Below are 14374 nucleotides of genomic sequence, written 5' to 3'. Positions count from 1 at the left end.
TTGCCATTTTTACTATGTTGATCCTCCCAATCCAAGAGCAAGGGAGATCTTTCCACTTTCTGGTATCCTCTTCAATTTCTTTCTTCAATGCCTTAAAGTTCTTGTCAAATAGATCTTTCACTTCCTTGGATAGAGTTACCCCAAGATATTTTATGCTATTTGTGGCTATCGTGAAAGGTGATGCTTCTCTGATTTCCCTCTCTGCTTCCATATCCTTTGGGTATAGGAGGGCGACTGATTTTTTGGAGTTGATCTTGTATCCTGCCACAATACATATACCCAAGAGATGCCCGATCATATGACAAGGGCATTTGTTCAACTATGTTCATAGCAGCATTATTTGTAATAGCCAGAACCTGGAAACAACCTAGATGTCCTTCAATGGAAGAATAGATGAAGAAAGTGTGGAATATATACACATTAGAGTACTACTCAGCGGTAAAAAACAATGACTTCTCAAATTTTGCATGCAAATGGATGGAAATAGAAAATACTATCCTGAGTGAGGTAACCCAGACCCAAAAAGATGAACATGGGATGTACTCACTCATAATTGGTTTCTAGCCATAAATAAAGGTCAGTGAGTCTATAATTTGATATCCTAAAGAAGCTAAATAAGAAGGTGAACCCAAAGAAAAACATATAGCTATCCTCCTGGGTAGGGGAAGTAGACAAGATTGCCAGGCAAAAAAATCGGGATCTTAAGGGTGGGGTGGGAGGGGGGTAAGGGGAGATGGGGAGAGAAAAGTGAGAAGGGTAGGATGGGGAGAACTTGGGGCAACGGGATGATTGGGATAAAGGAAGGTTGGATAGGGGAGCAGGGAAGCACATATCTTAATTAAGGGAGCCATCTTAGGGTTGGGAAGAGACTTGGACCTAGAGGGGCTTCCAGGTGCCCAAGGTGAGGTCCCCAGTTAGTTCCTGGGACAGCTGAAGATAGGGAACCTGAAATGATCCTATCCTATAGCCACACTGATGAATATTTTGCATACCACCATAGAACCTTCATCTGGCGATGGATGGAGATAGAGACAGAGACCCACACTGGAGCACTGGACTGAACTCCGAAAGTCCCAATGAGGAATAGAAGGAGGGAGAAGATGAGCAAGGAAGTCAGGACCAAGAGGGGTGCACCCACCCACGGAGACAGTGGGGCTGATCTATTGGGAGCTCACCAAGGCCAGCTGGACTGTGACTGAAAAAACAGGGGTTAAAACCGGACTCTCTGAATATGGCGGACAATGAGGGCTGCTGAGAAGCCAAGGACAATGGCACTGGGTTTTGATCCTACTTCATGTTCTGGCTTTGTGGGAGCCTAGCCAGTTTGGATGTTCACCTTCCTAGACCAGGATGGAGGGGGGAGGACTTTGAACTTTCCACAGGGCAGGGAACCCTGACTGCTCTTCAGACTGGAGAGGGAGGGGGAGAGGAGTGGGGGGAGGGGGAGAAGAGTGGGGGAGGGGGAGGGGGAGGAGTGGGAGGCTGGGAGGAGGCGGAAATTTTTTTTTCTCAATAAAAAAAAGAAAAAAAGAAATAAAAAAAGGAATAAGAGCTATTTGGGATATCTGATAAATGGAACCTTACACATGGCTGGTGGCAATGTGAACTGAAAGGGTTCAGTAAGGAAATCAGTACGCAGTTTTCTCACAAAACTAAAACTAGAACTACCAAGTGATCCTGTTGTACCTCTCCTGGGTATATAGCAGAAGCAATCTTAAGTATGCTATAGACGTATCTACAAATTCATGTTACTGCTACACTACTCACAATAGCCAAGATGGTCAACAAGAGTTCAGAGGGGGAAAAAATGATTTTATGTTATGGAATGGGCAAATATAAGCAAGGTAAAAGGATAGGAGACGCAAATATGTCATATATATATGTGTATGTTTGTATATGTGTTGTATGATGAGAACCGAGAACCATTATCTTGCACGTAACTAAAAGAGTCAGGAAGAAAAAGAAATAAGAAAATAGAAACTATGCCCAAAGGGATATACTTCCATGGATAATAGAATCAAGTCTAAATTCAAATCACGCATTTGCTACTTGCTAGCTATGACCTACAACTATTTGCCTGTCTGGATATCAGATTCCTCACTTAGATAAATAACCGCATTCTGTTGAATAGCAGTCAGTTTAACTGAGATAGACTACCAGGTGAATATACAACATATGATATATAGTTACATACAGCCCATATGAAAAGTCACTCTTCTCTATGATCTGATTTGTCTAGCAAGAACATCATCCCATAGAGAAACATACATCATGAACTCAAGTTAGCAAGACAGTTCCAAACACTAGTGCTGCTTACTCTTACCAAAGAGACTACCGTTATACAATTCTGGTAGGCTTTTTGCTTTTAGATTTATTTTATGTGTATGACTGTTTGCATGTTTGTATGTATAACATGTGCATGCCTAGTACCCATGGAGAGGGTGTCAGACTTCCTGAAACTAGAGTTACAGATGGCTGTGAACCAACAGGTGGGTGTTAGGAACCAAACTCAGGTCCTCTACAAGAACAGCCAATGCTCTTACCACTGCCTCATCCCTATCTTGCCAGCCCCCAATTTGGGTAGGTTTGGATTACCACTGAAATAATACCTTTGTTCTATTTACCAATGATTTCTTCATTTCACTTCAGTTCACATGACCAGAACAGAAGAGCAAAAGTTACACATTCCTCTAAAAGTTAGCTTAATGTGGACTGAGGAAAAAAACCAGAGACAATTCTTAAGAAGCAACCAACCCTGACCACAGCTCCCTGGAAGGGCAGTTCTCGGCCAGATGTGAAACCAAATCACCTGCAACATAAGGACCATATGTGGGATCGTCTCTCCAGAAACTGGGAAGAAAGTTGGACAAGAAGCAAGTGATGACAGAAAGAATGAAGATAGATGCTATTGGGAGATTATAGAATCTTGAACACTGCTAGCACCTTATAGAAATTCTCTACAGCCTATCAATTTCCAATTGTTGGAAATACTAGAGCACTGAAACACTAAACCACCATTAAGATGAGTATTCCATGTTCTCCTCCTTGCCCGTACGAAGGGCTCTGTCATAAGAGTGATGGAGTACTCTTAGTCAAAGAGAACATTGGCCAGCAAGATTACTTGGTGGATTAAAAGCACTTAGAGTGCACAAGAGATGATCTAAGTTCATTTCTTGTGGATCCCACAAGGAAGAAGACAACTGACTCTCCTGGGACTTGTCCTCTGACCTGCCCATGTGTCAGGCACAGGTGAGTTTGCAAGGTGTATACACACATACAGACACACACACACATGCACGCACACACGTATAAATTAGCCCCTCTGAAATTTCTTATTGTGCCTTAGACCCATGTGAACTATCCATTCTGTGCTATTGTACACCAGAAACACTACTTTATCAAATGGTTTTTAAGTCTTTAAGCAACACTGAAGCATTATAAAGATGTACCATGCTTGTCTTCTATCTTACAAATCTAAAATATCAACCAATGCTTTTTCACAAGAAAGAAGTCTATCTGGCTAGTAGTGGCACATGCCTTTAATCCCAGCACTTGGGAGGCAGGTGGATCTCTATGTGTTCGAGGCCAGCCTGGTCTACAGATTGAGTTCCAGGACAGGCTCCAAAGCTACAGAGAAACCCTGTCTCAAAACTCCGAGCCCCCCCCCCCCACACACACACAAAAGAAAGAAGTTATAGCATAATATAATTAGCATACAACTTTCCTCTAAACTCAATTACTACAGAACTCAAGAAACAGTATATCCAAAGTATATATTAGAAAAAGCTCAACTCACGATCTGATGTGTGGGAAATCCTCTTCAATTTTGCTCCCTGTATTTTTGAAAATTTGCAGGGCAGCTTCTGCCACCTTTTCATCATCCATTTTCAAACAAGCCAGAAGGGATTCAAATGTTTCAGCAGAATGAAATGAGATGGGATGTGTAAAAGAAAGTACCTACAAAGGGTTTATAAACATTATCTGCAAAATCTTTTCATGTTTTTAATATATACCTAAACTACACATTAGAAATCATACTAATCAACAATCAATTCAAGACTAACTAGGTTATGTTCCTATATGTAATATAAATATATTTCTAGTCAATTTGGACTTTTACTGATCCTTATTTTTTTCAGGGGAAGGGCATGAGGGGAGAAAAAAAGGAGATTTAAGAAATACAATAAAGCATCACTCTTTTTTCTAAATAACCATTAGAAGAAACTAGGTAAGAATTTTTTTAAGTAAATTAGGAAATGTGTACTTACCCGATCAAAAAGCGCACTGTAAGTACAATAACCAAATCAACATTGCAAAAGCAGTAGAGAAAATAATCAAACAAAAAGATAAAGCAACAAGATCAGCATTTAGAAGAACCTTGACCCAAATTGTAACAGACTTTAAAGAAGGCAACAGCATGTAGCTCAACTGGGAAGAGTAAATGCCTGGCAGGAACACAGGCCTGGGTTTGATCCCCACACTGCACAGAACCAAAACTGGTGATGCTTGTCTGTCATCACGGAGGCATATATGAGGATAAGACAGCAAATCTCAACTATCTGCAACATAAGGCCATCCTAGGTTACATGAGACCTTGTCCCCAAAACAAAAACTAACAAACAAAAACCTGCAATTGAGCTGGGCCTACTGCTGCAGATATTTGATCTCAGCATTCAGGAGGCAGGGAGATCTATGAGTTTAAAGCCAGCCAGGTCTGCACAGTAAGACCTGTCTAAAAACAAACAAAACCAGGCAATAGATAAGCAATAATCCTGAGAAAATCATGTATCTAGTACAAGAAAATCATATCAAACACCCCTTCATAAATCCGTTCAAAATAATTTAATTGTGCTTAAATTAAAATAAAAAACCTTTGGACATCAGTGTGGAGGGGGGTGCACATATATGGGAGCATCTGTCTGTGAGTGTGTGGTGGTCACTTGGGCTATCTTTTCCTATCACTCTCCACCTCTGTTTCTCCAAATGGGGTCTCCCTCTGAAACTGGAGCTCACAATTTCAGCAGGTGGAGACTGTTACACACTGAATTGAAGACACATGCCCACCAGCCTGGGGATCCACACTCAGGTCCTCCTGCTTACAGGGCAAGCATTTCATCCATCTTAGTCCCATTATAGGGTTAAAAATGTAGAATAATGGGCCGGGCGGTGGTGGCGCACGCCTTTAATCCCAGCACTCGGGAGGCAGAGGCAGGCGGATCTCTGTGAGTTCGAGGCCAGCCTGGTCTACAAGAGCTAGTTCCAGGACAGGCTCCAAAGCTACAGAGAAACCCTGTCTCGAAAAACTAAAAAAAAAAAAAAAAAGAATAATGGAATTCAAATACAGAATGTAAAAATACTAAATAACAAAAATACTATATAGTGTCATATTTTAAAGATTTAAAAATAATCAAACTAAACAATGTTATTTAGAGATATATATACAAAGATGCAAATAAGCAAGCTAAAACTTTAATAAAATAAATAGAAATTTCAGGGAAATATATGACAGATTTGATTGTAGGAATAAAAATCACTCAGGAAACTAATATAGCATTTTGAATACTCAATGTAATTTGAGTAAACATAGTTTATGGTTTCATATGGCTTAAATATAAAATGTAGGTAACTGGCCTGTGAAGGCTATAACTCTACTGTGATGCTGATTGCTGGCTGCCATAAGATAAGCAGCTGTAATCTACTCCGTATCCCTTCTATTATATTTCTACTCACCATAGGCCTAGAAACAATAAAGACATGGAGTGAAATCTCTGACTCTATGAGTATATTAAGTCCTTAGTCCTTTCATTTGGTTTTCTTGAGAATTTTTTAACAGTGATAAAAGGCTGGCGAAAACAAAAAATAAGTACTGAAAACTGACACCATTACTATGACCACATCTAATCAGGAGGTTCAGAAACCTTTGAAGCTAATTTATGCGAAGAATTGAAAAAGTTTGAGAAAAATTGGCTAGAAAAAGGCTAGAATGCTTTACCTGGAATTTAATGAGAGACTCCAGTGGGAGCTTGAAAGAAGAGATGCTGACAGTAACTGTAAGGACTATAGGTCTGACCAAGGGTTCTACTGGGAACTGGGCTAGAGACAGGTAGCCATGTTAAAGTCTGGCAACTTGTCTGGGTTTTTTGGTGCCCCAAGAATGTGTGTGAGTTATATTTAAAAGTGGTGGTAGGGAAAATGTAGAGATAATTTGGTATTTGAAATTTAGCATGAGATTACTGACTGCTTTTAGTCATCTTTATAGCAAAAACAAGGCACAAAAAGACAAAGGATGTAAAAAAAAATCTGCAGTTTATAAATCTATAAGGACAGGTGCGCTGAAGATGTGGTAACTGAAGAGATGGTAAAAAGAAGCCAAATATGTTGTGTTGGAGCAACAGAAAAGTTGCCTTGAGGGATAACCAGATCCCCAGCCCAGACTTAAGAACATGCACTTGACAGGCTTTAGCAACAGAATTCTAACATGCCCTGCTCATGTAAGTAGTAGTTTCCCCAGCAATCATTTCCCAACAAAATGCTGTCGACATAGTCAAAGTATGCTCAGTTCCTGCTTGATCTGATGGCAAACCTGGGCATCTGTCACGTAATTGTTCAGATATGCAAAATGCAACTGTTGTGAGTTAAGGAAATTTCCCTGCAGATTTAAAAGCAGCATCAGATTCCCTCAGGGAAGCCCCCTGAGAGTAAACCCTGGGCTGCTGTACCAAAGACCCTAGGAAGTCAGAGATGCCAGACCACAAAATGTCTGCTGAAGAAAATTCTAGGCAATTCACAGAACCAGCCCTTAAGAATGACGGTAAGTTCTATAGCAAGAAAAGGTATAGGAGAGGGCCGCCCAAGTCCTTTGAAGCTCATACCGTGTGCCACAGATGCTGAACATAGAACTCCAAGATTCAGAGTTTGCCTTGCTAGGATCTGATCTTGTTTCAGTCCAATCTCTCCTTTCAATGTACCCATTCCTCCCTTTTGAAACAGACAGACATTTATACCTTGTGCACATTGAGAACATGAAATTTGTTTTTAAGGGTTTTTTTGTTGTTGTTGTTGTTTTTTTTTTTTTGGTTTTTCGAGACAGGGTTTCTCTGTGGCTTTGGAGCCTGTCCTGGAACTCAATCTGTAGACCAGGCTGGTCTCGAACTCACAGAGATCCGCCTGCCTCTGCCTCCCAAGTGCTGGGATTAAAGGTGTGCGCCACCATCGCCCGGCTGACTTTGAGTTTTAACAGGTACTCTCAGCAAAAACGTGCCTTGACTCTCAAACATTCTGAAGTTGAAGTGTTTAAAAACAAGGAAACTGCAAAAACCTTGAAGCTTCATGGAAATGGAAAACACATTCTGCAATATGAGATGAACATGAGCTTTAGAAGCCAGGGTAGAATATAGTTTAAATATGAAAGTGTCTCCCAAAGGCTCCTGTATTAAGAGTTTAGTTACAAGATGATGAGCATGTGAAACCTAATTGGTTCATGAGGATTCTAACTTCCACAATGGATTAATTCAGTGATGAATTCACAACTAAGGAGTGACTTGGAAGTTTATATATCCTGTCCCCATACCTTTTTTTCTGAGTTTCTCAACTGCTACAAAGTAAACATCTCTTCAACATCTGCTACAAACAAGGTAACCCCTGCCATGACAGTCTTGCCTCACCACAGGACAAGAGACAAATGGAATCAAGTGACTCTGGATGAAGGGCTGAGAAATCACTAACCAGGGTGGTCCTTCCCTCAATTTACCTTCTTAGATACTTTGTCAAAGTGAGCAAAACTAACCAAATAACATTCTACTTACTTTTCACAAGTATAAATTGTGATGCCACAGTTTAAAACCTAATTATAATAGTTTTTATTTATCAAGTATTTCCCATAAAAAAGCAAAGAAAAATTTAAAAAGGTTCATTAAAATCAAATTTTAAAAGAAAAGACTAGGGTATCAGTAGATATGAAAAAGGATGAGAAATGAATGGGAAACAAATTGTTAATGTACAGAAGGTAGTAACATTGCAGGAATTACATACAATACTGCCTGTACTAAACAGATTAGCACATTTTCTAAAACACAGCATGATATGCTTGTGAACATTAAAAGAACTGGTACCTTCACACACAATAGATGGCATATAGAAACAAATTCTCTGCAAAATGATATGAAAAATGTTTTATATACAATTTATCTGTGGACATAAAAATTTATACAAAAAAATTGTGTCTTTAAAAGTTTTAATTGGGGCTGGAGAGATGGTTCAGCAGTTAAGAGCACTGACTGCTCTTCCAGAGATCTTGAGTTCCATTCCCAGCAACCCTCTTCTGGCATGCAATCATACATGCAGGCAGAACACTGTATACATAATAAATAAATCTTTTTTAAAAAAGTTTTAATTCTATGTGTGTATTTCAATTTTAAAGGTCTTATTCTCCTGAACCCAGTAATGACTTTAGGTTAAAAAAAAAAAGACATTGGACAAAAATATTTACTTTAGTACTGTTTATAAGAATAAAATCTAAAAAGCCAACAATAAGAAAACAGCAATGTTATGATACACTGAAGTAGAGTAGTCACCATTTCACATTTATTGTTTTAGCTAGGTGTCACACATTAACAAAATGTCTATTACATGGGAGGAAGCGCTCAGAGGCAATTAATACCCCAACCACTCAGCTCCTATCAGTAACAGCTGAAAACCAACACTTAAAAATTTTGTTACTGCCAGGCCTGTTGGCGCACACCTTTAATTACAGCTCTGAGGAGGGAAAAGCAGGCAGATCTCTGTGAATTCAAGGCTAGCCTGGTCTATGTATGAAGTGACTTCCAGAACCACCAGGATTACACAGAGAAACCCTGTCTCCAAAGAAACCAGAAAACAAGAAAGTGGGGGAGGGAATCACTGAAAACTGCTTTAATGAGGAAAACAAAAACAGAACAATCAGCATGATTTTAAACTAAATAAAACTGTATGTTAACTAAACATTGCTAATTAAAAGGAAATTTTAAAACTAGTGTTTATGAACAAAAGGCTTTAAGAACTTAGCTGTCAACAATGAAGGGACATGCGCATAATCATTAAAAGGCTAACTCTGTATCAGAGCAGCCCCTCCTCATTAATAGGTCCTCAGTCTCCTAGACTAATAAGAAGTTTATGACCAATGAAAGCAGGAAACAGGGAGAAATTTCTAAATTATTATTTTTTAAAAAACCAAGAATCCTTCTTGTTAGGTTATAAAACTTTGAGAAGCAAACCTTAAGAACAAGCAGAATTTGGAAAGCAAGTTTGAACTTGCAGAACAGGCAGATCCCTGTGTCTACATTGCAAGTTCTGGATCATACAGTGAGGCCGTTTTCAAAACACGAGTCTGCACGCGCACACACGTACAAAATAAACAAATGCAACAGCAAAAACTCCCAGATGTCTAATCACAAACAAGTTTAGGAAGTATTTACCTTCAACAGCTCAAGGCCTGCTCTAATAGCTTGATCAGTTGGGACACCCTCATCTTCATCGTCTGCTGTTCCATCTATTGACTTATTCACTTGCTTGATAAGAGCACTAAAATATGACAAGAAAATGAAAGGATTATTTCTTTCAACTGTAATACACTAGCAGTATCTGAGGAAAGTCCCTAAATATTAAATAACTACACATTGCATAATATTTTTATGACTGTTAACCAAACATTATTGTTAAACAAATTATAGAAAATATCTTTTCAGAATCAGTTCTTTCCCTTTACCCATTCAAATAAAAACAAAGTTACTTTACTGGCCCTTTTTGAATGTCACCTGTACCTTTATTAGTGTCTTTTCCAGAGGAAACCTAGCGTCAAACATATGAATGATTTTTTTTGTATAAAATACTTATCAAAGGATTTGTGTCAGACAACGATCCAAGAGTCAGAAACCACAGACCTGCTGCTAAAATTGTAAATGATGTAACAAACCTTGTAAAAGAGAACACCAGACAAAAACTAGGAATGTTTTCCAGCTTTAGAGACAGGCTGATCTTCCTTTAAATAAATTTAGTAATTCACTGACAGTGATTTAAAGGAATCATTCACATCATTGGGTAGTTGTTCTTTTTACAACCATAAAGTAATAGTATGGACATAAAACATACCAAATAAAATTTTGTTGTGCAAGGCTTCTTGAAATATTTTGTTCAAGCTGATCTTCAAAAAATATTTTATGCTCAAATTTAGTATCAAACAAGGAATGAAGAATATCTGTCTCTTTAACAAGAGTTTAAAATTTTCTTATCTACAAAGTCTATTTCTGGCTAACAAGATGGCTCAGGGTGTATGGGCCCTAGCCTGATGACCTGAGCTTGATTCACAAGACCTACACAGTAGGAAACACCTACAATTGTCCTGACCTCCAAATGTGGGTCATTGTATATGTACCACTGCACATACACATATACAAACATGCATACATTAAAAGCATTTATTTCTGTCACGTGTTTCCATTTATTATTTTTCTAAGTTTCCGTTTCCATAAAATGAGTTTTACCTATTCTCATATCTCCAATTACCCTAATGAAAATCTCCAACCTAAATCTTATTGCCAACAGTACCAAGATTCTTCTGTACAATAGGAACATTAAAAAATTTAACTTCTACTTTCTTCTGTAACAATGAATGTAGGAATGTAGGAAGACCACAAAAAAGTGAACACACACATTAACAGTATCATCCAACAAGGACTGCAAAGGAAGTCATGACAGAAAATGTAGTTCCTTCTTTGGGGCTACTAAGAACAGGAGCTCAGAAGAAGATAGAAAGCAGGAGCAGAACAAAAGCTAATCACACACACAGTCTAGGGGACATGTTGGCCAGAAAAATGACAAACTGGTAAACTATTTTTAAAGCTACTTAAGTATTTAGTGAGGAACAAATGACAAGTATAACATCATATATAATGAAATACACTTGGTATGTTAGCCTAAGAAATTAACAAGGGAATTCAGCAAGGTAGTAAGAACAACGCTCTTAGAACAACATTGATTTTCTCTGACAGCAAAAGTCAACTAAAAAGCACAGAGGGAAAATGTACTAACATTAAGAAGCCAAAAAACACACAAATAACTAGGAATACAAGTCACAAACTGAATCCCCATGTCCTTGGGAAAAGAACAATCTGAATCCATGTATACTCCTGCCCATCTGGAAGACCAATATATGTCTGCTGCCAAACAAGTAGGGAAGAGGAGCAAAAAGCTTCCTCTGTGAGACCAATCTGCCCAAAAAACCTCGTGAAAAATAACACAGGTCCACGCAAAACATACAAGAATTTGTCCAACAACGAGGAAACACGTCAAATCAAATGTGAATCCTTTTTTTTCAATAATGATTAAGCTAATACAAACAGCTATCATGTACAATAAAAACCTAATGCCCATATATTACACTAAACTGTATATCAACTACAGACAAAAACATAGAAAACTACTTAATATAGCAAAGTAAAAAAGAAAAAAAAAAAACAAAAGAAAAAACCAAATACAAGTGTGTAATTAATTTTAAATTTAGATGATAACGTTGGGATCTTAGCCTTATCATCCCTGTAATCAATAAACAAAACAAAAATGTTTCTCTTAGGTACCCACAGGAAAATTTCCTAAAGAAATTAACCAAGAAATGTTTAGGGGGAAAATTTCTTTCTCATTTGGAAATGTTCAATAGTTGTAATAAAAAACACTTCAAGGTACAACCTAACATTCACCCATCTATAGACTGCAGAGACTGAAAAGGCACTGACCAGAGTCTGACTGCCTAAGGGACTAACACAGTCTCTCTTTGGAGGCTCTGCAGTCATTTCCTGAGTCGAATTTAACATCGTATTCATCGTCCCATACTGTAAGGCGGCTTCCATTCCACTGTTTAGCTCCACTATTTACAATTCTTCCATATATACTATAAGCAGAAACTGTTGCTTCTTTTTCTATTTATGCTCTAACAAACCTTCTGGATTACTCTTAAGTTCCTGCCTGCTGGCTGAAACAAGGGCCTGCTCTTGGTCCTCAGTTTGTCAGCTCATAGTATATATCTTACAGATATAGAGATGACTACTTTGCACTGGTATGGATCTTGGTTTATTGTTACAATTTTGTTGTTGTTGTGTACACATATATGTGTGTGTACACATATATTTCTGCTCTTTATTAAAGTATTATGTTTGTGCAGCTGATTTAAAAATGTAATGCATAACTAAAAATATAGGTTAATAGAGAGTCATCTATAATTGTCAACCTTGCAGTCATGTAAGATTTTCCAAATATACAAAGATATATTTCAGTTAGATAGGTATTCTTCAAATATTTCAGAGACCTTCAGAATATGGCATTTTAAATGTTTTAAGAACTTAGGACTTTTCGTGACAATGAGACTCATCTGCTCCTGGCAGCACCAATCTACTTCATGGGGTTTGCTAGCCATTTGGGCAAGAAACTGTTCTTGCCTGGACTGCTTTATGGTATGCTGTATGAACTGGACATGCAGGACCCACAGAAAAATGACTGCTAAATTTGCCTAAAGATGAGACAGTCCTTCGGGGTTCCTGCTTCATGAAAGAATCTGCCAGACATTCTGCAGGACACAGAAGAAAGTGACTGGCAAACTGCCAACATAGGCGGAACTGCCTATGAAATACCCTGCTTCATGGAAAAGTCTGCTGGACACTATGGACCTGTAGGCTGAAGATGGATGCCCCAAAGATACAAAAGAACTTTGGGTGACTGTCTAAGGAGCAAGATGTCTCTGTCAATTCTAGAGTTTTGGAAGTTGCTTACAATGCATTTCCCATTAACTTAGGTAATATTACATCCTTCTGGGGTCTTTGATGGACTTGAAGAATAGTTATAGTTTTCCTTAGTTATGATAAAAGATAAATTAGATATAAATATTGTAACTATAATTCTTGCTTGATAACTGTTTTGTTATATGTAATTTTAGTATGTTAAGATTAAAACCTTCCTTTTCATTTAGACAGAAAAGGAAAGATGATGTAGGATTCCTCTCTGTATGCTATGATTACCATTGACTAATAAAGAAACTGCTTTGGGCCTATAGCAGGGCAGAACAGAGCTAGGCAAGGAAAACTAAACTGAATGCTGGGAGAAAGAAGGTGGAGTCAGTGAGAAGCAATGTAGCCCCCACAGGAGACAGATTATCTTCACTGGAGCCCACAGAAAAGTTCCTGGTATGCTACGACCTTGTGGTGATATACGGATTAATGAAGATGGGTAAGTTTAGGATATAAGAGCTAATTAGAAATACACTTAAGTTATTGGCCAAAGAGTATTACAAATAATATAGTTTCTGTGTGATTATTTTGGGTCTGAGCGGCCAGGAAAGAAAGAACAGCCTCTGACAAAACCATACTTGTTAAAAAATTCACCATTTTTTAAGTTTTAGAATCCTGTAACAACTTGGTCTTCTTACATTGCTCTGATTTCTCTATGGAAAAAGCTTTGCATGTCTGTCCACAATATTTTTCATTTTCTATTTAATTTCAGCATATCAGTCAACTCCCATGATTTCATTTTATAAATATGATTTGATTTTTTTTAATTAAAAATGTAGCCATGTATGGTGGCTTACTCTGGTGATCCCAGCACTTGAAAGGTAGAAATAGAAGGATAAGGAGTTCATGGTCACCCTCAAGTACAAGGTGAATTCAAGGACAACTTGAGTTACACAAGAACCTATCTAAATAAAGATAAGACAGAAACAGGAGGAAGGAAAGAAAAAAAGAAAGAAATTTCTCATCATGTTCAAATGTTGTTTTTCATCTACTTCAGATAAGACAAAAAGCCCTTTGAATTCTCTTCAAGGTTTCAGGAATCATTATTTGGACTTGAACCTTGCATCCTGCCTACTTACCTCTTATGTGTGGCCAGGAAGCGTTCCTCAAGTATGTTCTTTCTTGCCCATCATACTAGCATCTATGCACAGACTACCAGAACAGAGCCTTAAGAAAGTCCTCTCCTCCACTCACCAGCTAAGTCTGTCATTTCCAAAGACTAACAAAGTAAACCAAGAGTCTCAAAGCTCAGTGTCAATAGTTCCTACCTGATCCCAGGCACACAGCACTCAGGCCTCTCTAGCCTATAATCTAACTTTCCAAACACCCATTTCCCTATCTAGTTAGTCTGTCTTATGACAGTCTCAATGCCTATAATACTCTTTCTTCCCTATTTGTAAAAGTAAAATTTTACCTATGCTCCCTTCTTCGGTAAAATACTACTTCCCAAGATAGCCTTTTGAGCTCTCTGAAGTAAACTAATAAAGTAAAAGCAAAATGCGAAGCAAGAAAAGCAGCCCATCGGAACATGAATGAACACAAGCCGTACCCACAAATGCAGTGTA

At 38.2% G+C, this 14374-nt stretch overlaps 1 protein-coding gene across 5 annotated transcripts in view; it reads right to left on the bottom strand.

Annotated features, from left to right (window-relative positions):
- Pds5b (PDS5 cohesin associated factor B) overlaps positions 1–14374 on the bottom strand; it is a 153132-nt gene that overhangs the window by 46374 nt on the left and 92384 nt on the right. For all 5 annotated transcript variants that reach the window (XM_041677965.1, XM_041677966.1, XM_041677969.1 and 2 more), the window contains exons 18-19: positions 9453–9558; positions 3797–3957 (exon numbers count right to left, since the gene is read on the bottom strand). In XM_041677965.1, coding sequence (XP_041533899.1) covers positions 3797–3957; positions 9453–9558 — 267 coding nt within the window. The remainder of the gene's footprint in view (positions 1–3796; positions 3958–9452; positions 9559–14374) is intronic.

The sequence above is a fragment of the Microtus oregoni genome, unplaced genomic scaffold, assembly GCF_018167655.1.
Source record: "Microtus oregoni isolate MIOR12 unplaced genomic scaffold, Mior012 000029F_ref0000214, whole genome shotgun sequence".
NCBI lineage: Eukaryota > Metazoa > Chordata > Mammalia > Rodentia > Cricetidae > Microtus > Microtus oregoni.
This window is presented reverse-complemented; position numbering and strand designations above follow the sequence as displayed.